Source organism: Panthera onca, chromosome C1 (genome assembly GCF_046562875.1).
Source record: "Panthera onca isolate mPanOnc1 chromosome C1, mPanOnc1 haplotype 2, whole genome shotgun sequence".
NCBI lineage: Eukaryota > Metazoa > Chordata > Mammalia > Carnivora > Felidae > Panthera > Panthera onca.
In genome coordinates this window covers 24,099,043-24,124,622 of record NC_138346.1, presented here as the reverse complement: position 1 = coordinate 24,124,622, position 25,580 = coordinate 24,099,043, and the positions used below count along the sequence as shown (strand labels likewise).

Below are 25,580 nucleotides of genomic sequence, written 5' to 3'. Positions count from 1 at the left end.
GATTTTATGAGTTTAAATTTCTATAAATGTCTACTGTGATTTTCGTGGAGTTTTAAGGAGTGAGACATGTTGCTTTTCATTTCATCATGTTTAAACAGCAATATACAATATCACTTTTATTGTTGGTATAGTATGGCTCCGTAAAGATGTATTGTAATTCTCTAACAACGACAACAAAAAAGGCATGATATATATTAGGAAAGCTTAGCCATCAAAAAAGTAATCACACATTAGTAAAACAGGGAATTTGTGGAAACGTAAAATTGCATATCTCCTCTTTTCTACTGTTACTTATTTAAGTATTCTAACACAAAATCCCCTATTTTCTTTAAAAAAGTTTTTTTTAATGTTTATTTTTGAGAGAGAGACAGAGACAGAGACACAGCATGAGTGGGGGAGGGGCAGAAAGCGAGGGACACAGAATACAAAGCAGACTCCAGGCTCCCAGCTGTCAGCACAGAGCCCGATGTGGGGCTCGAACCCGTGAACTGTGAGATCATGACCCGAGCCGAAGTCAGATGCCCAACCAACTGAGCCACCCAGGTGGCCCCTCCCCTACCTATTTTCAAAGATATTTTAGCTTAACCATCTGCAATGGATCTCAAAATGAACCACAGGCTACCCATGTTAGAATTCCCTGGTGTGTTTGTTAAAATGCAGATTCTTGGGCACCATGCTGGGTCTAGTATTTCTGGGGGTGCCACCTGAAGGTCTGCATGTTTAACAAACTACCTAAGTAATTGCTTTCATACTGAAGTTGGAAAACAGTGGTTTTATAGAAAATCATAAATCATCATGTTCTTTAAGTTTGGAGTTGAGTTAAAATTTCTTTTTAAGGTGAAGAATATTTTTTTTAACGTTACTATAACGATCTTAACTGTATTATCAAAGGAGTTGCAATTAACTTTGCTTTCTAAGAAATTTTGGGATTAAAATCTGAAAACCCTTGGATGAGGCATCATTTTGTTACTGGTATTAATACCAAAAAAGAAGTATTTTGGTATCAAAATTTACTCCTGAATGTTGATTCCATATTTTGAGGACAATGATGCAGTTTAAAGTAAACTTTACATCAATTCTCCTTCAAATAAACCTGTGTGTCTGAATTCTAAAATTCAAGAGGAAAAAGTTCCATTGATCCATTTCTCCTAAATTGCAAATTGTGCTGCTGTCTTTTAAGAGGACTACATGATGTTATTTCACATTAGAAAAAGCAACATAGAAATTAATCATCTCCACTAATAAAAGACAAATGGTTTGACAGGGTGTTGACTGTGGGAGTCTATCTTTCCCAATTTCCACAGCATGACATTAAGTGACAAAAGGAATATGTTGTCAGGACACAGCTAAAGCCATTAAGTCATCTTCTTTTTCCCCCAGCTATAACTTTGAAACAACTGGAGAAAAGACAAAGAGGCAGGTGGACAGAAAGCAGTTGTTTTAGAGTTCTCACTTTCCTGACTTGATGAAGCAGGGCTCAATCTCATGGTAACAGTTTTTCACTGGCTCTTCTAAGCAACCATCTTCTTCACAAATAAAGACATGTTACTCCTGAATTCTGAGTTATAATACATGTAGATTTTTATTCTTAAAAATCAGCTTTACTGAGGTATAATTTACACAAAATAAAATCCACCCACTTTAAGTATACAATTCAAGGAGTTTGGAAGTATATACAGTTGTGTAACCAACACAATTAAACTATAAAACATGTCTGTCACTCCAAAAATTTCATCTTCCTCCTTAGCACCAAATCCCTTGGCAACCATTGATCTGCTTCTGTCACTACAGTTTTGCCTTTTTTCAGACTTCATATAAAACTGATTCATGCTGTATGTAGTCTTTTGTGTATGGTTTCTTCCAGTCAGCATAATGATTCTGAGATTCACCCATGCTACTGCATGTATCGGTAGTTTATTTCCTTGTGTGAATGTACCACAGTTTGTTTATCCATTCACTAGTTTGGGCTGTGTCTAGTTTATGGCTATTAGGAATAAAGCTTCTACAAACATTTGCAAGCAAGTCTTTGCGCAGATTAATGTTTTCATTTCTCCTGGTTAAATACCTACAAGAGGGATTGCTGGGTCATATGGTAGGTATCTGATTGGCTTTATAAGAAACCATTCATATGTTTTCCCAAAATGGCTGTATCACTGCATTTTCCACTACAAACATATTAGTTAATAACTGCTCTAACATCCATGCCTACACAGTATTGTTAGTTTTTCATTGTACCCATTCTAATAGGTAAGTAGTGATATTTTATGGTGCCTTTAATTTGTGTTGTTCTGTTGTCTCACAAGACTGATCTTTTCATGTGCCTATCTGACACTCATATATTTCCTTTGGTTTGCCACTGACACATTTTCTTTAAAGTATCTGTTCAAATCTTCTGCCACTTTTTTTTTTATTGTGTTTTTATTATCGAGTGGTAAGAGTTGTTGACATATTCAGGGTACAAGTCTTTTATTAGATATTGTATATGCTTTGCAGATATTTTCTCTGAATTTGTGGCTTGCCTTTTATTGGAGTTTCTTATGAAAAGTTTTTTTTGATTTTGATGAGTACAATTTATCAATATTTTATGCTTTATTTTTTAAATATTCTGAGAGAGAGAGAGAGAGAGAGAACGAACAAGCAGGGGAGGGGCAGAGTGAGAGGGAGAGAGAGAATCCTAGGTGGGCTCCATGCTCATCCAGAGCTCAATGCTGAGCTTGATCTTAAGACCATGAGATCATAACCTGAGCCGAAATTAAAATTCAGATGCTCAACTGACTGAACTACTCAGGAGCCCCTATTTTTTTTTTTATCCAAAAGATCTTACACTAACCAAATATCACAATAATTTGCTCTTCTGTTTTCTTCTAGAAGTTGCATTTTAACTCTTACATTTAGGTCTGTGACTCATTTCAACTTAATTTGTGTATATATGCAAGGTAAAGCCTATGCCATTCTTTTTTTTTTTTCTTTCTTAGTATTTATTTATTTTGAGATAGACAAAGTACAGAGGAGGAGCAGAAAGAGAGGTGGGGAGAGAGCGAGAATCCCAAGCAGGCTCCATGCTGTCAGTCCTTAACCAACTGAGCCACCCAGGTGCCCCGCTATTCTTTTTAAAATACGGATATCCAAATGTTCTACCTCCATTTATAGAAAATATTATCTTTTCCTCCTTAAATTATCTTAATATCTTTGTTAAAAATCAATTGATCATATATTGGGAGTATATTTTTTGATTCTCTGTTCTATTTCATTCATCCCTATGTCTATCCATAAACCAAAAGAACAGATACTTTTAATATAGTATTCAAATCAGGTAGTGTAAGTCACACACCTTTGCTTTTTCAAAATTATTTTGGCTGTTTTAGATCTTCTGCATTTCCAAACAAATTTTGGAATCAGTTTGTCAAATTCTACAAAAAAGCCTGCTGGGATATTGATTGGGATTGTATTAAACTGTTAGTCTTAATTTCAGGAGAATTAATATTTTAACAGTATTGAATCATTTAAACCATGATCATACTACATCTTTCCATTTCTTTAGATCTTTTGTTTCCCTCAGCAATTTTTTTCTTTTTCTTGCATAAAATTACATAAATTTATCTCTAAATATTTCATAATTTATGAATTTTATTTATTTTGGCTGCTATAGTAAATAATATGGCTTTCTAAATTTCAGTTTCCAATTTTCCATTGCTAGCATATAGAAATAAATTTGATTACCTTATATTTATGTTGCTTCTTGCAATCTTAATGAAATCCCTCATTAGTTTTAATTTTGGGGGGGCATGAGTTCCTTGTTTTTCTTCTGTATAGGTGATTATATCATCTAAAACTAAACACAGGTTTACTTATTCCCATGCAATTTGTGTATCTTTACTTCTTTCTGTTGCCATACTACATTAACAAGATTCCCAGCACAACGCTGAATAGAAGTAGAGAGAACAGACATTCTTGCCTTGTTCCTAAAAGGTAAACTTTCATTCATTAGTAGTATGATGTTAGCTCAAAGTTTTTCAAAAGTAGCTTTTTACCATGTTGAGGAATTTCTTTGTGTTCTCTTGCTGAGAATTTTTTCTCATGAATAAATACTGAATTATGTCAAATGCTTTTTCTGCATCTGTGAAGATGATTATATGTTTTCTTGTCTTTTTTTGTTGTTGTTGTTAATATGGGGAATTACACTGATATTTTTCCACTGCTAAATCAACTTTGAATTCCTGGCATACAATCCAGTTGGTGGTGATAGGTTATCTTTTGTTCATGAGAGATATGACTATATAGTTTTCTTTTATTGCACTGTCTTTGGTTTTGGTGTCAGGGTAACGCTGAACTAATAATTTGTTTGGAAGCATTTTTCCCCCTTCTATTTTCTGGAAGAATTTGTTCCCTAATGTTTCCTTAAATTACTTCTTCCTTGAATGTTTGACAGAATTTCCAGGTGAAGTAATCTGGAGTTTTCTTTGTGGGAAGGTTTTTACCCATAGTTTCAATTCCTGGAATAAATATAAGGCTATTCATAAGTATTTCTTTTTGAGTGAGCATAGATAAATTTTATATTTCAAGGAATTTATTTCATCCACTTAAATTTACTGACATAACGTTTGCTCATAATATCCCTGTATTATACTTCCAATGGCTATAGGAGGTTTAGGGACATCCCAATTTCATATCTGATGCTGGTAAATTGAGTGTTGTGTTTTTGTACTGATTGATCTTGGCTAGAGGTTTATATATTTTATTGATCTTTTCACAGAATCAGACTTTGATTTCATTGATTTTTCTGTATCATTTCCTGTTTTTTTCTTTCATTGATCTCTGCCTTTATTACTATTATTTCCTTCTTTTACACTCTCTAGATTTAATTTGCTTGTCTTTTGTAATTTCTTAAGGAAGCTTAATTAATTGATTTGAGACCTTTTTTTCTTTTCTAATATAAACACATTTACCTTTAGAACCACTTCTATTCTCATCACATTCACATTTTCCTTTATATTCTGAACATATATTTATAATAGCTGTTTTATCAACCTTGTCTGCTAATTTCTCCATCTGGCATTTATGGGTCTGTTTCTATTAACTGGTTTTTCTACTGATTATTGGTAATATTTTCTGCTTTCAATGCATATCTGTTAATTTTTTAATGGCATTCTAGATGTTGTGAATTTTACCTTAATAGATTCTAGATTTTGTTGCATTTCTTTAAGCTGTGATTCACGTGTACCAGTCTGCCGTTACATTACTTGGAATCGGTTCAGTCTTTTTGATGTTTGCTTTTATGCTTCAAGGCAGTTCTAGAGCATGGTGAGTTACAAAGGCGATAAGCTTTTTGAGGATTTTACTCAGTGACCTATTACAGTCCTTCCACATTGGCCGGACAGCAGGGACTATTCCTATTGCTGCATGAGCTCCAGGAATTGTTTGGCTTTCTGCTTTCTTCCATTCCTTTTCCCAGATGCAAGTAGTTTTTTCATACACATAGGTAGATCACTATTAAGCCAAAGAGTCAAGGAGGATTCTGCAAAACTCCAGAGTTTTTTTTCTGTGCAGTTTCCTCCTGATACACTGCCTGCTACTCCTGTATACTCTTAGACCATTGATCTTACTGGATTCTAATGTGTCTCCTCAATTCAGCAAGACTGGCTCTGTTTGGGTTTCCTGTTCCTAAGCATGGCCTGGAAACTGCTTCAAGGAAGGAGGCTCAGATAATTAGAGGACTCTCTACCTTTGTTTCTCTACTCCCTGGAATCCTAGTCCTGCAGTGCCCATTGTTCAATGTCTAAAAGTCATTTAATATATTTTTGCCTGGTATTCTAATTGTTCAGAGCAGGGGATAAATCTGGTTCCTAATATTTCATCATGTTTGAAACCAAAAGCTATATATGTAATTGTATTAAATACCAAGAAAGTCACACTAACCTTGTAAGTTTTGTTACCAATACAATTCAAGTAAGTGAAATGAAGTTTCTTATGTCTAAAATTCTATAATATGTGTTATAATAAATAATAGTATACAGTATAATAAAGATTCTAAGACAAAAGAGAGCAGGGTTACTGTTCCCAACTATCTCAAAAGTTAATATGTAGTCTTTGACACACTGTCCCTCAAAAAAAATCCTACACTAACAAAAAGAGAACTATCAGTATAATTTGTCAGAGCTATAGATACAGATTACTGAACTAACCTGAGCAATAAATTATAAATTGAAGATGCAATAAAGAAAATTTGATAATCCTGACAACTTTTCAATTAGAAAAAATTTGCTAGTATTTTCTCCATCTGTCATTATAAGGAATTAGAACTAAATACCTGCCCCTGTACTAAAAACCCCATATACCTACCCAAAAGGAAGACCAAAGCAAACAGCCATAAATAATTTTGAAATAGGAATGTTTACCATAAATTCATAGGGTGTTATGAAGGTATATAGCACAATCAAGTCTTGTTCACTTATGTTTTCTTGAAATATGTCACTTCAAGAGTTATCCTAGTGAAACCTATAAAACAAATTACAATAGCACTAATACATGTGGTAAATGTTTTATTCTTTATATAGATGTATGTATGTTTACACATACAGAAACATGCAAAAAACCACATCTATATACAGAAAATATATTTACCATTTGTCATGATACATATAAAATCAGCAACAGCATTATGCATATATCACATTCATTTTCCTTCAATAAAATTAAAAGCACCCACTGTCCTATGAATATTTATAATGCAAAAAATGGGAACTTTTTAATGTGATTTTACCTGGCAATTGCTTACAGAATTATAAATTAATCTGAAGAAAGATGGGCACTGAAATATAATGCAACTGATCATTTTTTTGAGTATCCATAAGTTATACTTTGTCTGAAATTAGTTGTCTATTTTTATTGTATGAACCCTCTATATAAACAATTCTAATGTTCTTGATCCCTACTGCTCTATTGCTGCCTCAAAAAAGATTTTGCCAATTCATATTCATGCTACCAGTGTACGAGAGAGCCATTTCACCATACTCTCAACCGGTACTCTGGTTAAAACAGTAATTCTCTAATGTGCTAAGCCTGTGATCCTTAAATTATAATGGGACACTGAAGCAAACTCTTGGGAAGGATATTTTAAAGTAAGATAAACACAGGATATTTAAAATTTTTGAGGGACATAATAATATTCAAAATTCCTCAGACATGCAAACTACTTGCTCAGTTTCAACATATCACATTACATTCTTTTCAATGACATCATATCTTTGTGAAGCTAGGTTTCAGGAGCTGCGGCAACACAAAGCAAGTACTGTGTGAAAATAAATGTGGAACAGCAAATGAGAGTGGAGGTATCCAATCTGATTCTAAGATGTGGGAAGTTGTTCAGTATCCAACAAGGAGCACAATCCCATCAGTAAAAAATTGTGGCTGTTCAAGAATGAAATAAAAATATTATCTTGTCTTTCAACTTATGTATATTATTTTTTCAATTAATTGACAAAACCTTTTTGTTATCTGTTATGTGCCAACCGCCATTCAAAGAGCTGGGGATACATTAATAAATAAGACAGAGGAGGTCCACGATCTCACAGACCTTACCTTCAGATGACAGTGGGGAGAGACGGGCAACATGTACTTGAACCAAAAAACCAAGATAAGTACAGAATCTGATTCAAGCTCTATAAGACTTTAAGATAGAGACAGCAAGATCAAGAGTAACTAGGGGGATGCTCTAGGTAGGGTGCTTATGGAAGGTCACTTCAAGGAGATGCCATTTAAGCAAGTATCTCAAGGATAATGAGGCATCCATACCAACAACAGGGGAAAGAACCGAAGGGAGAGACTTCTAGGATCATCACTGCAAAATCCCAAGAGTATAAAGGAATAAAGGAACCTAGGGTGGTAAAAAAACAGAGTGAGGGATAGAGTGGTATACAACTAGACAGAAAAGGTGAGAAGAACTTCCACTGGCCATGATAAGCAGTTTGATTTTATGAGAATGGAAACCCATTAAAAGATTTTAAACAGAGAAATTACATGATTTAAACTGAGTTACTAAAGAGAATTCTGGCTGCTATATAGAGAACAGATTGGAAAGCAGGAGTATGTATGGTAGCTGAGATCATAGGCTTTGGGGTCAAGTAAAACACAGCTTATATCCCAGCTCTTCCTGAGTAAAAGTTGCAAAAAATATGCGTATGTGGTTTTAATGGCAGGATTTTTACTAGATCAGAGCCCAAGTTTTTAAAAAGTACTCTCACAAATCTTTGAGATTTATAATTTATAATGCTATTAGATTTATTTTATTCTAAATTTCTGTATGTCCTCAAACATTATGGAAATATTTATTTCAGTATGATATCCTTTAGTTTTGTTATATTGAGCACTTTGGTGTGTGGATGTGTGTATATGTGTTGTATGGTTAAAATCTAATCCAAGGTATACACTGTTGGTAAAATATGAATAAAAAAATTAGGTAAAAGTATAATAATAAACTTTACATAAAGAACCATACATATAATACTTAAAACTACAAATTGTGGGGATGTTAGGTAGCTTCTCTCCTATTTATTTATTTACTCAATTATAAAAAATCTTGAGTATAGCTAACACCCAATGTTATATTAGTTTTAGATGTACAACATACTGATTCAGTTTCTTTATACATTATGCTATGCTCACCCTCTGTAGATTTAATTTTCCTTATCTGTAAAATAAGGCCCTTAAAATAGTGCTTTTTACAAGATAACAGCCCATTAAATATTAGCCATTAACTTTTTATTTTTGTAATGGACTGACATTTATCATTTACTAGGAAATACATATAATCACCACTGACCTCTACAAATCTTTAACTTTGTATTTAACGCAAGAAGGTTCAACTGAAAGCACCCACAGATTCATTCATTCATCTGATACAGTATAAGGGAGCCACAGGCAAAACAGAGTAAGATCTCTTCTTGGAGATGCTGAATTTAGGATCTTTCATTTTTTTAATTTTATTTTAAGAGAGAGAGAGAGAGCAAGCAGGGGAGGGGTAGAGAGTGAGACAGAGAGGGAGATAGAAAACCAAGCTGACAAATCAGAGCCCGATGCAGGGCTCAAACTCATGAACCGTGAGATCATGACCTGAGTGGAAATCAAGAGTCAGATGCTTAACTGACTGAGCCACACAGGGGGCCCCTAGTATTCTTATCTATATACTTATTATCATAACATTTCTGTACAAATTAAAGGGATTACTACTGTGATAGATTGATTTCTGATACTTTAAAAAAAAATTTGGGGCACCTGGGTGGCTCAGTCGGTTGAGCGTCTGACTTCAGCTCAGCTCATGATCACACAGTTTGTGAGTTCGAGTCCTGTGTTGGGCTCTGTGCTGACAACTCAGATCCTGGAGCCTGCTTCGGATTCTGTGTGTTTCTCTCTCTCTGCCCCTCTCCTGCTCGCACTCTATCTCTCTCAAAAATAAACATTAAAACAAATAAAAATTTAATTATGTTCTAAATATATATGATTATAATGAATGATATTGGTTTTTATATGCCTCATTTGTAAGATTTTTTTTTAACCATTTGGGAGTTTTCTTACAAGATTTGGCAAGACAGTACAGGCTGTGGATGAACAGGTTTCTTTGACTCACATACACGGATCAAGTAGGAAAATAAGAGAGGGTGGAGGTTAGCTTACCAAAAAAAAAAAAAAATCCTTAAAAAAAACAAAATAAAAAAAACAGTGTGATGTGCCCTTTTGGACACTGAGTAATAAAGTTGGCATGCTGCCCTTCCACTTCTGCCATGAGTTCCAAGAGTACTAGGCCCACAGACTCAGGCATGTGGAAGAGAAAGTGTGAAATGGCCACAAATTCAGACTGTCCACACCAACATCCATGCAGGGTACAAAACTGTGCTAGTCAACTTGGTAATGAGACCAATGTCTATAGAAGACTTAGAAGAATGAGAAATGCCTCCATGATTCTTGCCTATTTCTTTACAATTCCTGACAAGAGAAAAAGATAAGGAGGAAAGGTTCCAGCAGTAAACTGATCTAAAAACTCCCTCACCCAACTTAAGTGCTATATCACATGAGTATGTGTTGTAGAAGATTTCTCTTTAATAATTCCTTCTAGAAATAAGTGTTTGAAATTTAAAGAAGCATGACAACTGCTATTTGAAAAAAGATGAGATCATATATGCTATTAAAAAATTTAATCTCACATACACAAAAAATTTAATTTCTGGGGCACCTGGGTGGCTCAGTTGGTTAAGCATCTGACTTCAGCTCAGGTCATGCATGATCTCACAGTTTGTGGGTTCGAGCCCTGCGGTGGGCTCTGTGCTGACAGCTCAGAGCCTGGAGCCTGCTTCGGATTCTGTGTTTCCCTTGCTCTCTGCCCCTTCCCAGCTTGTGCTCTCTCTCTCAAAAATAAACATTTAAAAATATTTCAAGAAGTTTAATTTCTGAGGGATGTATAAGGTAGAGTATATAATGATTATTGGTCTGGAAAAGAAAAGTGTTCTACTTACTGGATAGAAATCACATGGATTGTCTTACCAGCTAGCTTGACTGAAAGTGGCTTTTCTCTCCTGATCATATTTCAATGGGCAGTGCCTTAAGGGTGTGTTTCAGAGTCCAGAATGAAAATACTAATCCCATTCCCTCTCTCCCGTGTTTATTGCAAAGCATACAGAGAGGTACCATGGGCATCATTATCAGGACTTGGGTGAAATCAGCACAGCACAGTTATGCAAATCATGTGTGCAACTGACACTGCTTGTGTACTATCAGTGTAATCCACCTCTATCAGGCACCTCCAGGAAGGAAAGGGGGGTGGAGGGTGGGGAAAGTTCACACTTGGGAGATCACCCAGAAAGTGGGCCAGGTGCCAAGTTTACAATCAGGTGAAAACAGTTCCTTCTCACGGGAAGTCTGCAGGACAAATTATACTACGCTTAATGCACCATCACTATTATGAATGAGCCACACTGGATTCAATTTCTGAATAATTTAATCCAATATGTCTATCATTATACTAGGCCATGGATTAGTAATTTTTAAATGTGTCTCTTTGGCATATCTGGTAGAAAAGTCATGATAATCTAGTTTCAAAATAACGTCAATATGAAAATAACTGATAATGATACTCTTTTAGCCAAGTACCTAATTTTCAGACATTTTTTACTCTTCACTCATTTCACAAATAATCAAATTGTTAATATTCAAAGGTCTATACTTCAAAAGCTGAAGTAATACTGAAGCAAACGTTGAAGGAATGGGGGAAAAAGGTAGAAAACAAAAGGAGACACAAGAGGGAAAGATAATTTAATACAAGATGGATCGTGATTACAAAAAGCAATATGCACTTTAGAATCCCTTCTAGTTTATGGAGTTCCTGATCAGTCAGTAATTAAAGGAGATGATGTGCCTGTGATAGTGAATCCTGTGGCAAGAAATGACAATATGTTTGAAGGCATTTCATTCTTAGGATGGATTAATAGACTATCCCGTGTGAAAAGACTTAAAACTAGAGTATTTGACCTTAAGTTGTTTCTTTAATAATATGGACAAAAGTTAGTTCTATCTCTCCAAGTCAGATACTGCTTTTGAGCTTTACTTTAAACAAATTTGAAGATGAAGAGCTATCTCTTCTTATCAGTTTCTCTGAGAGCATGTCGTTTATACCTTAAAAATACCACTTGGTTGGTTGAACATTCTCCTAAAGGTAAATGTTCAAATATATTCAAAAGCAGGCTGAGTCATAATATTTTATAGGTATTTTCTCATAATAGTTAAAAGCACAGCTGAACAAAACAGAAATTAGAGTTAAAAATAATGGAAAACATGTAAATGAGTTTATAACAGTACAGTATATAACTGATAATGTTTAAAAAAATCAGTATTGGGAACTAATTACAACTATTCAATACTTATGAGCTGTTTTTATGGATAGAATATAGACCTTGGGATTCCAGGGTCTAAAAAAAATAAAAAGGCAGTCCTTATATAACATAATTAGAAAAAAATGTACAGTGAGGGGAAGTTATTGTTTTAACAGATGGATATTTATATGGTACATCTGGTCCAGCTGCTTTTTATAGGACAAAATAGTTTTAAACTGACAATTCGACATAAAGCACAAAGTTCTTAGGTTAAAACTGTCAAACACTGAATAATAGGCTACAAAGTAATATTGTAAAAATCAGCCTTCCTAAGGTGTTTGGAAATAAACTAGATAACTGTTCAGAATGACCATAAGTAAAAAGATGCAGACTTCAAGGCTCTGGAGGTCTCTTCAAACAGTTAGAACTACAGAGTTATGTTATATCACATAACCTAATTTTACAAAGTATTTATTCTTAGGTGATCTGAATAAAGAATTATACAATAACTATTGGCCTAATTGAAAGCTAAGGTTTTCCTTGAAATACTATAGCAAGTCTTATTGAAAACTCAAAGGACTTATTTTTGAAAAATAAAATGAACAAAAAAATCAAATAATTCCTACACTGATCTGCTTACTCAATTATATTTTATTAATAAATCTCTGAACAATACTTTAGTGTTATAACAAACAAGCATCTTCAAAATATGAATGGTAAGGAATATTTACTTGGCTTTTTTAGAGTACAATAGATTTCCTTGGGACACTAGGATTTTTAATTTTCATATGTTTTAAAAGATTTCATTTTTTAAGCAATAAATGATTTTTGTTACGAATCCTTTCCTACTTACTTTTTCCTCCTTACAATTTATAATGCATATATACTATACAAGTTTCCATATATTAAAAATACATAATCTTCTATTCTGTGTTAAATATTTAATTTGGACACAGCATTAGAGTATGGGAGACATGTACCTGAAATGGCAATTAGAAAAAAATATGCAATTCTAGTTCCTCCTAGAGTTAAAAAAAATAAGTATGCTAAGTATTACTTTGATTAATAGGGGTCCAAGACTTAATTGAAACACTATTTCCCCAGTGTATTGGGTATAGTAAAGACAATTAAAAGGAGCAATATATAACGTAAGAAGCACACTAATCAAATTTCTAGGAATGAAAGGACTATAATTACTTGTTAAACTAAAAATCTAAAAGACAAAACTAATAAAAATCATTTTTGTAACAGGAGTACTGACTCACTGATTCCTCATGAAAAACTCCCATAAAAATGTAATAAATTTTTATAAGGCAAATTAGATAATTTGTGTGGTAAATCTTAAGATTAATGGATAGAGTTTTAAATATAAACGAGTATCTTTTATTTTCCTGTACTCTTATATAAAGAAGTGTAGATATTTTATCACTGGGCTAAAAATTTGGCTGTAATCTTCAGCTGGTATACTGTTAATGATATATTCCAATTCTTTACTTCTTCTTCTTCCCCTCTCTTCCTACTCCCTCTTAGAATATCATTTAAATTCCACATGTAAAAAGATGTGTTTTTTTTTTCCTTTTTCAGCCAGTCATCTTGTTTTGAGTGTGACAAAAAGCAAAAGTAGAAGTAAGGGTGTAATTGCTAGATGTTTGAATTTAGCTAACATATTGCAATAAATAAAGCAATTCTAAAAAAATATCCAGCATCAAGACAAGTAGATAAGCTCTAAATAACTCATAAGTGAAGATACTTTTAAAAAAACAAAACCTCAAACACTGATGGTTATTGTACAAGCATTTTTTCTGAATGGAGAGTATTTCAGAAAAAGGATACAGCATTGTCATAACCAAAGTAAGAAAGTTTTGATTTCTTCTGTTATAATCTTAAGAAGTGGGGAATAAAATATGGGAGTTATTCACAGGAATTATATGCTACTGAAAAAATAATATCATGTTAATCTGATATATTTCCATAAATAATAAAATTATACTATTCAAAAATTATTGTTAGAAAACAAACTTTTCCATGTCAAACACTAGTAAACACTACCAAAGTATTATTGTTCTTTAGGGGGTTCTGATTTATTAATTATTTATAAAACTTGATATCCTTTCACTTTTAAAAAAATGTTATCAATGACTGTAATCAAAATTTAAGGCATGCAATTAAATCAAGTAACCAGGGTTTTGTAACCTTAAACCTATTTTCTATTACAGTGTAAAAAATATCTTTTAGGTACTAATTAGCAAAGGTGAGGGAGGAAAAATTCAATATTGTGTTATAATTTTACTGGTGTTCAGCAATACAGTAGAAAGAGTTTTATAAAAAATACTTTTTTTTTCTAAGTTTATTTACTGTGAGACAGAACAAGCGTCCACCAGTATAGGAGGGGCAGAGAAAGAAGGGGAGGGAGGGAGAGGGAGAGAGAGAGAAAGGAAGGAAGGAAGAAGGAAGGAAGGAAGAAAGAAAGAAAGGAAAGAAAGAAAGAAAGAAAGAAAAGAAAGAAAGAAAGAAAGAAAGAAAGAAAGAAAGAAAGAAAGAAAGAAAAAGAATGAATCCCAAGCAGGCTCCACACTGTGCACAGCCAGATGCAGGGCTTGAACCTACAAACCATGAAATCATGACCTGAGCCAAAATCCAGAGTTGGACGCTTAACCCACTGAGCCACCCAAGCATCCCTAAAAAAATACTCTTAAGTGGGAATGTGTTTTAAGTAAACTTCTGCATATCTGGACCTAAGAGTACAAAATAAGAAAATGTCTTTATCAAGGCTCTTTTTTTTTAAATATTGTGTTTTATTTAAGTTTTTATTTATTTTGAGAGAGAGAGAGAGAGAGCATGTGTGTGAGCGGGGGAAGAGCAGAGAGTGCGGAGAGAGAGAAAATCCCAAGCAGGCTCCACAATGTCAGTGTGGAGCCCAATGTGGGGCTCAGACTCACACGAATGGTGAGATCATGACCTGAGCCAAAACCAAGAGTTGGACACTTAACCAACTAAGCCACCCAAAGCTACCTCTTAAATATAGGTTAGCATGGGGCGCCTGGGTGGCTCAGTTGGTTAAGCGTCCGACTTCAGCTCAGGTCATGATCTCACGGTCCGTGAGTTCAAGCCCTGCGTAGGGCTCTGTGCTGACAGCTCAGAGCCTGGAGCCTGTTTCAGATTCTGTGTCTCCCTCTCTCTGACCCTCCCCCGTTCATGCTCTGTCGCTCTCTGTCTCAAAAATAAATAAACGTTAAAAAAAAAAAAAAAAGGTTAGCAGATAGTTGCAGAGAAGTAATAGTGGTGCTATGAAGGTTTGTGAAAACAAATCCTACTCAATTTTATGCAAATCTATTTTAAAGTTAAACCACAGCAAACTGTAAGAAAAAAACAGTGGGGAGTAGGGACTAGTCTTTTACCCTTTAAGATTTGGCTGTAATGAATGATCAGCAGCCAACTTCTGGCAGAGAAGAAAACACACTGTATTTAGTTAGCATCATATAATATTGGGAGCACAGGGAGATTTAAAGATCAAATTAAGCGATTTGATGCAGTCATATGACTAATTTGCAATGAGCCATTCTAAACCCAGATATTTTGACCTCTAGATAGTTAGTATTTTTTTCTTTATCATTTGGAATTAATAAAGTTTTATAGGATAAATATATAGGGCTGTATCATTTATCCCAGAACATAAAGTATAGATTTTGGAGTTTGACTACGTTGGTATGAATCTAGGCTCTGTATGACCTCTCTGAGCATCAGTCCCTCATCTGTAAAATAAGAATAATAACAGCAAAAAGCTCTCTTGACCAACTGCCTCTCTCTAAAGCCCTGAATTCCTGGAGCTCGTAGGCCCCTCTTTGTATGCCCAAGTAAACACTCCAGTGGTTGAACTAGTCACTGAGTCCTTTGCCAGCTGAACCTGTTATTATGATTACATAAATTATTTAAATTTCCATATTTCAAGAAAATAAATACAAAACTAAAGTTGTTTCTGAAAACTAACTTTGCCACTCCGGAAAGATTCAATAAAGGTGAGTTGACTTAAAAAATACTAAAGAATTGTAGATGGGCAAGGATACTCCTAAAAAATAGTGAGAAATCTTAAAAATTTAGCTGTTGCATAACAAGGGTGTTTAAGTTCTTAAAGACACTGAAAAAAGGGTCGCCTGGGTGGCTCAGTCAGTTAAGCAGCCAACGTTCATGATCTCATGGTTTGTGGGTTCGAGCCTTCCATGAAGCTCTGTGCTGACAGCTCAGAGCCTGGAGCCTGTTTTGGATTCTGTGTGTGTCTCTGTCTGACTGCTACCCTGCCCCCACCCACCCCCCAACTTGTAGTCTGCCCCTCTCTCTCTCTCTATCCCAAAAATAAATAAACATTATAAGAGTATTATTAAAAACAAAAGACACTGAAAATGGAATTAGAGATGATGCATTATGACTGTGGTTTAGGACAGAAAAATTATATGGAATTCCAAAACCAAATTCCTCACTGAAAGAAAAGGGACAGGCCTTATATCAAGAGGTAAATGATTACATAGATTATATATTTTTTAAATGTAAAGACTTTTATCAAAAGAATTTCTCATGTTACTAGACTTACTGCTGTTAATTGATAAAATGCCTGGCTTTGCTCATGTCAGATAAAGGGCTTTAATTAAAGGAATAATCCTTGGGAAGTGCTTCATACAGTGCCTAACATCTAGGAAGGTCTCAAGAAATTCCATATATTATCTGGTAAGTAATTACTGGGACTAAACAATCAAAACCAAGATACTACCTGGTGTCCTCTAAAGTATGCAAGTAGAGTTTCAAACAGGAAAGGGACAACAGAGAATGAATGTATACTGTATTCTCTCTATATTTTTCCTGAGTGTTTTTTTTTTTTTTATTTAACATATAAGTGTACATCAATATCAGGCTCTTTGTTACCAAACTAGTAGATGTGAAAATTTTCAAATCTAAAATACAGGAACCAAAGATGCAATATTAATATTATAGAACACAGTAACTAAAACAATGGACAGTCATTACCCAAAGTGGGGGGGAGTAGGAGGAACCAAAATACTTTGTACTAATTATATTCATAAAAAACAGAAATTAATATTAAAATCATTATATTATGTTTAATACCCTATACTGATCATTTTAAGCACTGGTTCCTAAATTTTAGTCAATCTCTGGCCTATTCTGTTTCACCTTCATAGCCATTTTCACCCTTCTTTGCTCCTGCAGAAAGCTAATTCCTATTGGCTTCATCAGTAGGCTCCTTTGTTCTCTGGCTTCTGGATGGGTTCAGTTAATGTAAGGCATCAAGAGACTGGAGGGTAGAGAAAGTGAGGTCAAGGTGTTTATTTCTCAGTCACAGGTTAGTAGGGGGTACATTCCTCTACTGAAGGTCAGTGTTCAAGACCCATCTCCCACCTCTCTTAATTCTAGTGATCCCTTGATCCCAATGTCCCTCCAGACATAGGGCTGCTAATAGCTTCTTACTATTGCTAGCCTCAGAGTGCTTCAACAATCTTTTGTTGGTTTCCTTTATGACTCACTATTCTCTTGTTAATGTTATCATGAATGTCTCCAAATTTCCCCCATTTGAGTGTCTCATTGCTCCTGTCATGGCCTTGATGGATCCTTACTAGTAGGAGTGGCCCAAGGCTTCAAAGAGTCAAAATGGCATTTTGGCATTAACTTGCTCATATTTGTTATTTTTTTTCTATATATATATATTTTTTAACGTTTATTTATTTTTGAGACAGAGAGAGACAGAGCATGAATGGGGGAGGGGCAAAGAGAGAGGGAGACACAGAATCGGAAGCAGGCTCCAGGCTCTGAGCTGTTAGCACACAGCCCAATGTGGGGCTCGAACCCACAAACTGTGAGATCGTGACCTGAGCTGAAGTCAGACGCTTAACCGACTGAGCCACCCAGGCGCCCCTGACTTGCTCATATTTGAAGAGAACAGAAAGGCCTCCTTAATGGGAAGCTGATGGGATACTACTGTTTCTAGGCATTTGTTGGCAATGTGACTACTTAAATTATCACTGCTGGTAGCATGTAGCCTTTACTTGCTGAAGTGACAATGGTGGTGTTTAGAGTGAAGACTGGTGTGTGATATGGCTATTTCTGATGGCCCTAAGGATTATACAAAGAAGAAAGGACAGTTTGAAGGCCTTGAATGATCACTTCATGTTAGAGCACAAGTGGAATATCAAAGTCCTCTGTTGACTTTAAGAGTCCTTATTTACTTAAGCCTCAGAACAAATAAGGCTAAAAACCAACTCCAGAATCTGACTTGAATAGTTATGGAATTGCTGTAGTAAGTAAAATGGGCAATACCAATACAACTTGGTCTTGGTAATGGACTAGTGAAACATGGGATGGTACTATCTGATCAAATACTAAGGCTCAGAATGTTGAACCCCCAAACACTCCCAAACCATCCTTGCTGGAAGACACAATCCTCACTTCCCACACTGCCTTCTAAGGAAACCAATGTTCCTATAAATCAGCTATCCCATAGTAAGGGACTTTTAATTGCTTTAGCGGAGGCAAGGACCCAATCAGAGAATGGCAATTCTTTTAAGGACTCATTCCTATTACCTCTCATTGCCCCTCGTCTCATAGTAAGTTAGATCCTAATATAACCAAAATCAAGGCTTGATCCAGGTGACAGCCTATACACTGAAAGAACTGCAAAACTACCAATTTGTATCAACAGGAGTCCAGTTAGCATGTAAGGGAATGAATTGATACTAAAGGTTTTATATCAGGAAGATGAACCAAAATGCTAGATTATCTAGGGCCAAATTTATCAAATATATGTATTCACCTGGGATTTGGGACTTAATACATTGCCTTGAGCAAGTAGGAGTGACTAGTTAATTGAATTCTTGATTCAATGATGGTTTGTTTGTAAAAAGTTGAAATGCCACAATTTTCTTGGCATAGCAAAGAGGAAGAAGAACAAAAGCTCAAATAAGTAAGAATAATGGAAAAGATCAATTATGAACCACCCTGTTCAGTGTGCTGCTAACATACTTCTGAAAGCACGTGTGGAGCATTCCCTTCACCAAAGAACTACTCTGGTAAGGAAAGAAGCCACATGCTTCAAAAGCTTATGGTAACCGGGGGAGCCTGGGTGGCTCAGTTGGTTGAGCATCCAACTTCAGCTCAGGTCACGATCTCATGGTTCATGAGTTCGAGCCCAGTGTTGGGCTCTGCGCTGACAGCTCAGACCCTAGAGCCTGCTTCAGATTCTGTGTCTCCCTCTCTCTCTGCCCCTTCCCTGCTCGTGCTCTGTCTCTATCTCTTTAAAACAAAAAAAGCTTATGTTAACTGTCTTCCCTTATCTGGGGAGAACAATGATAGATATTGTAAATAGAACTGAGCTCCCTGATTTAAATGTATGTGTGACCTCAGAGTGGTCGAGGCTCTATGTTAGGAACAAATATCAGGAAGGTGCAATTACCTTAACAAACCATAGGGATGGGGTGATAATCATGATGTTTTGTGCCATAGGGTCCTAGGGCAATGGCTAATCAATTATGGAGTCCCCAAGAATGAAATAAATGGTTAGACTACCAAGCTGCTAACCAACTTATGCAGAAAATGTCTAGGTCTTATGGGCAAAAACTGAACTTGCATAGCCATGGTGGGATTCATGATCTCTTATCCAGTGCCTAGATCTAAGCCTATTGTATTCATAGCCCAAAGTCACATAATTAGATGAAGACAGTCCCTTTTGGAAAAGATCCTGACACCCGGCCATGGATATATGCTATGAATCTTCTTCTAAGTCATTCCAGAATCACCATGGCCATTTATGATGGTGACTATGCACTAGGAAGAGGGAAATAACAAGTCTTACCACATATTATCAGTTAGTGCTATTAGAAATAGCTCTGAGCTGACATTAATCTCTAGAACTCCAAATGCCATTATGGTCCACCAGTTCAAAGCGGGGTGCATATGGAGGTCAAGATAAATATGTAGACTTTACCCAAGTCCATCTTACAGTATTGTGAGAACAAATAAATTAAGCAATAGGAAGAACTGTGGTTTTTTTTTTTAAGTTTATTTATTTATTTTGAGAGAGAAATCAGGGAGGGGGCAGAAAAAGAGGGGGAGAGAATAAGAATTGCAAGCAGGCTCCACACTGCCAGCACAGAGCCCAAGTGTAGGACTCAAATTCACGAACTGTGAGATCATGACCTGAGCCAAAATCCAGAGTCAGACACTTAACCAACTGAGCCACTCAGAAGCCCCATGCAATGGACAGGATTCTTATGTTGGTTCCCTGACCCAGGGCTATTACCAAAAGCTGAGAACAATGCTGTATGGTGCAAATATGAGTCACACGTGTAATTTCAAATTTTCTAGTGGCCACATTTTAAAAAGTTGGCATTAATTTTAAAAGACTTTATTTAATCAAAAAATCATTTCAACATTTCATCATCATTTGCCTGCAAGACCTAGACAACCATATTTAGGTGCTTAACAGCCACAAGTAGCTGGTGGATACCACATGGGAGATCATAGCCTTAGACTTATATCTCTCCCAAGACAGTAAACTAAAACTGAAAGATGTTGGGTAGGGATTCCTACACACACTCATTTATACTGTTTATTGGGCTAATGATGGTTTATACTGTAAGATGGTTCTGTGGATGAATGTAGACTTAATCACATCAAGAGCCAACTACCGATGCAGTTCTAGCTGTAATACCTTTATTGGCGCATATTAACATAGCCCCTGATACCAGGTATGGAGGTAGTGACTTAACAATTTCTTTGAAAAATAATTCCTTATCAACAAAGATAATCTGAAGCAATGTGCCTTCACATTGCAGGGACAGCATACTTTTATTATCTTAGCTTCAGGCTAGGTCAACTCTCCTCTTTGCTATAATACAGTGCAAAGAAATCTTGTTCATCTTGACATCCCACAGAACATCAAGTTGGAACATTACATTCATGGTACTGACTGGACATGGTGAGCAGGAAGTAGTAAATACCTGAGATGCCTCAGTAAGATATATGCTAGAGAATAGATAATTGCCATAGAAAGTTCAGAGACTAGCAGCATTAGTGAAATTTTATGGGTTTAGTGGTCTACACATATTGAATTTGATCTTCTGTAATAAATGCAAATGGCTGCACTTTGCACCTGTCATCATGAAGAAGGAGGCATGTTTGGGTATATTGTTCTGATGTATGTGCTAGGTACCCAAAGGAAGAATGTTTCCACCATGGATCAGAGCTCTGAGTCGGTCATATTGGACTACTCCCTGGCTATTTGGGGGCATCTCAAGCTGCTAAAGTAACAGGGAGAGAAGTGGACTATTGGTTGGTAACTTTTCCAGATTACCAAGATGATTTGGGGTTGTTGCTATGTTTGGAACTCAAGAGATTCAATGGGGCACCTCTTTTTAAAAAATGTGCCCAATAATCCTGGTTACTGGAAAACTGCAGTAGTCCCAGGAAAACAGGACCATCAAATACTCAGTATTTGTAGAAATTAAGATTTGGGTCATTCATCAGATAAAGAATCCTGTCTAGCCCAGGTGCTACAAAACAGGGTAAGCTTAAGGGGAAGGTGGAATTGGTAGTAGAATAAGAAAGCTACAATGATCAATTTGAACTTTCTGAACAATTAGAGAAGCATGGACTTTAGCAGCTATGTTTTACACTGTATATAAAAAAACATTGGCAAATATTTTAGGTTACAGTTGGAAGTATAACTGAATTCATGTCACCCATTGATGAGGCAGTAGCTGGATGACACCCCCCTCATTACTCCATTAAGCTCTCCTTAATTAGCCACTTTGAGTCTGTTTATATATCTACAAAATCATGACTTTGTATACCAATTTGTAAAATCAGTATGATTGCCGCTATGGGTCCATGTCTTTATTTTTTTTGAACCTCAAAGAGGCAATATATTTATTTACAGAATATACGATTTCACAGAAACAGCTTCACTTTACACACACACAATTTATAATTACACAGAACCATGTAAGAAATGTCGTGTCTGGCCTGGTAAAAGCCAATTGGAATGGCCTACTTTTGGAGTGACACCTTTTTCATCCCTCACTTCATTAGGCACCAGTCAGGAACCCCTAGATGAGTCATGACTAATTTGCAAAAAGATGCTGATTGAAACTGCCCAGCTCAATAGAAACAAAAACCAAAGTGTCTTCTTAAACACCACCCACAGGGATGGATGTGTTAAAAGAACAAAAAGGATATCAAGGCAACACAAATTAAGGTGAGTATTGAAATCCTTCTTGAGCGCTGAAGGCATTAAACCTTCTAAGGATAATATAGCAATCCCAGGTAAAGTAACATGTGTACATTAAACCATGATTATTAAAAGCAACACAATTTTGTTAAGAATGAAATAGATGCTTAAAGTTGTATTTTTGCTTCAACTTCATGTAACAGCTAATGTTCATGCAAAGCTATGTTTTATATAATCTGTGGTCAGCTCAGTAATACTTTAATAATCCAGAGTACATGGCTAGCTAAAGGAAGTTACTGTCACATCTTAACATTCTTTCAATAAAGAATAATTTTTATAATAAAGATGTAATTTTCATAGCATAATTTAAAATATAAAATGTCATGGTTGGAAATAAGGGAATTGCTATGAGTCAGGGAGGCAAGTAACTATATATACTTAAAATATTTTGTTTTAATGCTTGAATTAATTTCATTTTTCTACAACTGCTCCACATTGACAAGTTAATATCTAAATTAGTTTTATACATTTCACATTCATGTTAAAAAATAAGGCCTTAAGGATTAATAGGAAAAAATGTAAAAACAGGTAATACAAGTATTACCTCACAATCCACAGCACTCTCTAATACAATTTGTCAATGTAGATGAAAATATCACTTCCATCATATCTTCATATTAAAATTAAATTTTAATATGTCATTATGGACAGAAGGATATAAAACTGGCTGGAGAGTACTCTATATTAATTTTCCGCCTTTAACTTCTTGGTTATGGCAATTCATGCTAAAAGTCAAATGAGATTCATTCAGATTTCTAATCATTCTTTCTCTTTTATGTACTATATTCTAGCATTTTAAAAATATCACACTTACTCTAGATTTTCTAATGATGATTTATGAAGCAGACAAATGTTTCAGAGAAAATCCAATGACTGTATTTTGAGAGTTAAAGAAACAAGGAGCGTTTAAATGAAATATAAAATACTCCACAGCCAATTTGCTAATGAGCATAATATTTTCAAGTTTAAAAATAGTGATGTTTGATTTCCCACTCCCAGACTGGGCACTATATCAGTTGAAAAATATCACAGCTTTCATCTCCTCTATGGTGATATCAGTATGTAACTATGATATTTTACTAGATTTTCTATTATCCTGGATTAACCATAATTACAGAATAAATTATACATTAACTTATGTTATAAATTATTAATTATACTGACTTAATAATTATAAAATTAAAAATCACAGAAAATCCATAGAACACTTGTTTCCTTACTTCAATGGCTTAAAATAAGAGACTTTTCAGTTGACAGTGTTCCTTTTTGCCAAGTCTACGAGTCTAAAAAAGGAAGGGCCATATGCAACTTGCAAGATTTATCAGTTACTCAGTGTACACAAATAAAAATATTGTCTAGATAATTCCTAGCCATATACCAAAGCTATAAATTACTCTGCATCATTCTTTAACACTTTGCTGAATTCTCGTATTTTAGCTTTCTTCTCAAAGAGTCAGTGACACTTACCAGAGTGGGTCCTGAGGTGTCCTGTGAGGGCGTCCCTTCTTCTACAGGCATAGCTACAAAAAGGACATTTGAACGGCTTCTCTCCAGAGTGTAACTTTATGTGTCTCAAAAGGTTTCCCTTCTGAGTAAAAGAAGCTCCACACTGGTTACAGTGGAAGGGACGTTCACCTGCCAAAAGGAAAAGAGGTAGAAAAGATCAAGTAGGTTATACGCAAGTGACCAATTTGCTGTAGACTACTAATTGGTGCTAGGTTCTCTGTGCTGAGAATATTCTCCCCTGTAGGTCTTCTAAACCTTTATCTAACTAAAATTTGCTAATACTAAAGCCTTAAACTTCAGGCCAAGCACCGCTCTCTCTCTTTATATAAATTTTACAGGATTCCTGTCACTGACTCAAAAGAATCAGCAATAGCACTGACCACTGATTGAACAACTAAGTGCCATCACTTTACTGACTTTACTAGTTGCTTTACAGAGAATGTTTCAATCCTTATATTTCTAATTAGGTATCTATAATTTCAATTTACAAATGAAGAACCTGAAGTTCAAGTATCAAAGCATCTGATTATAGTCACAGAGCTAAAAAGTACTCAAACTGATAACTGAATCTTGCTTAGTTGGACAACAAAATCTTGCTCTGTTGTGCCACACTATCTCTTTTAAAGTTACAGAAATTTTAGTTTGGCCTGGAGGGGATCTTTAGTGTAACTCTTTCATTTAGCTGATGATTTATTACCAGGGGGCCAAAAAAGTTCAATGAATGAACCAGGTTAACAAAGCTCATTATCACAAAATCTCTAAAGCTTCACCCAGGCCCCAGGTCTCTCGATTCTCCTAGTCACTAACAGTGAAAGCTTTGGAAAAATTTCTGATATAAACAGTGAAAATCCAAAGAAAATTATTAATCCAGACATTTCCTGTATAATTTTGTTGTGAAAATAATTTTATAGAAATCTTTTCTCTCTTTTCTCCTATTACTGGATACCACTATAAAACTGTTCAAGCCAGAATTATCAGTTTAGTCTATTGGGTCAACTGGTTGTCACAAATGTCACTGAACATAAAAATGCAGTTGAGGAAGGAGTAAAATTGGCAAGTACGGTCAAACCATGAAGAAAATGCTATTTTAAGTTTGCCAGTCTCTAAAGATATTCATGAAATAAATTACAAAAATTAGTACATAAATAGTACAAAGTAGTAAAGCTCAAAGTTTAGAACAGAAAGTTAAAAAAAAACAATTCACTTTTGGTTTAACTGTACTATTTCTGCATTTGAGGTTAGATGAAGATTATAATTTTAATACCTAAAAATTTATACTGAATTGTCATGTTTTATATCTTTAACTGAAACATTTGTAAATAGTGAATAAGGAAACCTCAATATTTGGGTGAGGCCTTTAATGCAAATTCAGTGATTCTTTTTATTAAAGAAAGGTAGGAGACATAAAGATAAATTTTGGCCATTTTCTTGCAGCTGCCACTGCATATTCTATCATATAGATTTGTTATAATACCTAAAGACATTGAGTGATACATCAGGTGTTATCTGAAATTCCTTACTACTTGCTCATCTTGGAACTTTTTATGATATATACCAAGGGAAAAAAATATATATATAATCTGTGTTTGTGTAGCAAGGGTTAAGGTTTTTCTTACAAAATCTGGAGATCTTCTGAGCTAATTTATGAAAAAGTCCTTGTGCTGGTGTGTTAAGTGAAAATAATTTATGTTATGGTTACCTTAAATTTTATCTTATTTCATTTTTTTGGTTCATTTGATAAAACTGACAATTAAATCAATGCTAAATACTGCTTAAAGGAGAAATACTTTACCAAGAAACCTCTTGTATGAAGTCTCACATCACTAATAAAAGTTTTAAAATAAATCTAAAATTGGTACATCTTTACACACACGCGCGCGCGCGCACACACACACACACACACACACACACACACACAATTTAATTCA

The 25,580-nt window shown here is 35.1% G+C and overlaps 1 protein-coding gene across 14 annotated transcripts in view; it reads right to left on the bottom strand.

Moving 5' to 3' along the window:
• IKZF2 (IKAROS family zinc finger 2) overlaps positions 1-25,580 on the bottom strand; it is a 163,313-nt gene that overhangs the window by 28,804 nt on the left and 108,929 nt on the right. For all 14 annotated transcript variants that reach the window (XM_060623403.3, XM_060623397.3, XM_060623405.3 and 11 more), the window contains one exon: positions 23,614-23,781. In XM_060623403.3, the coding sequence (XP_060479386.1) occupies positions 23,614-23,781 (168 nt within the window). The remainder of the gene's footprint in view (positions 1-23,613; positions 23,782-25,580) is intronic.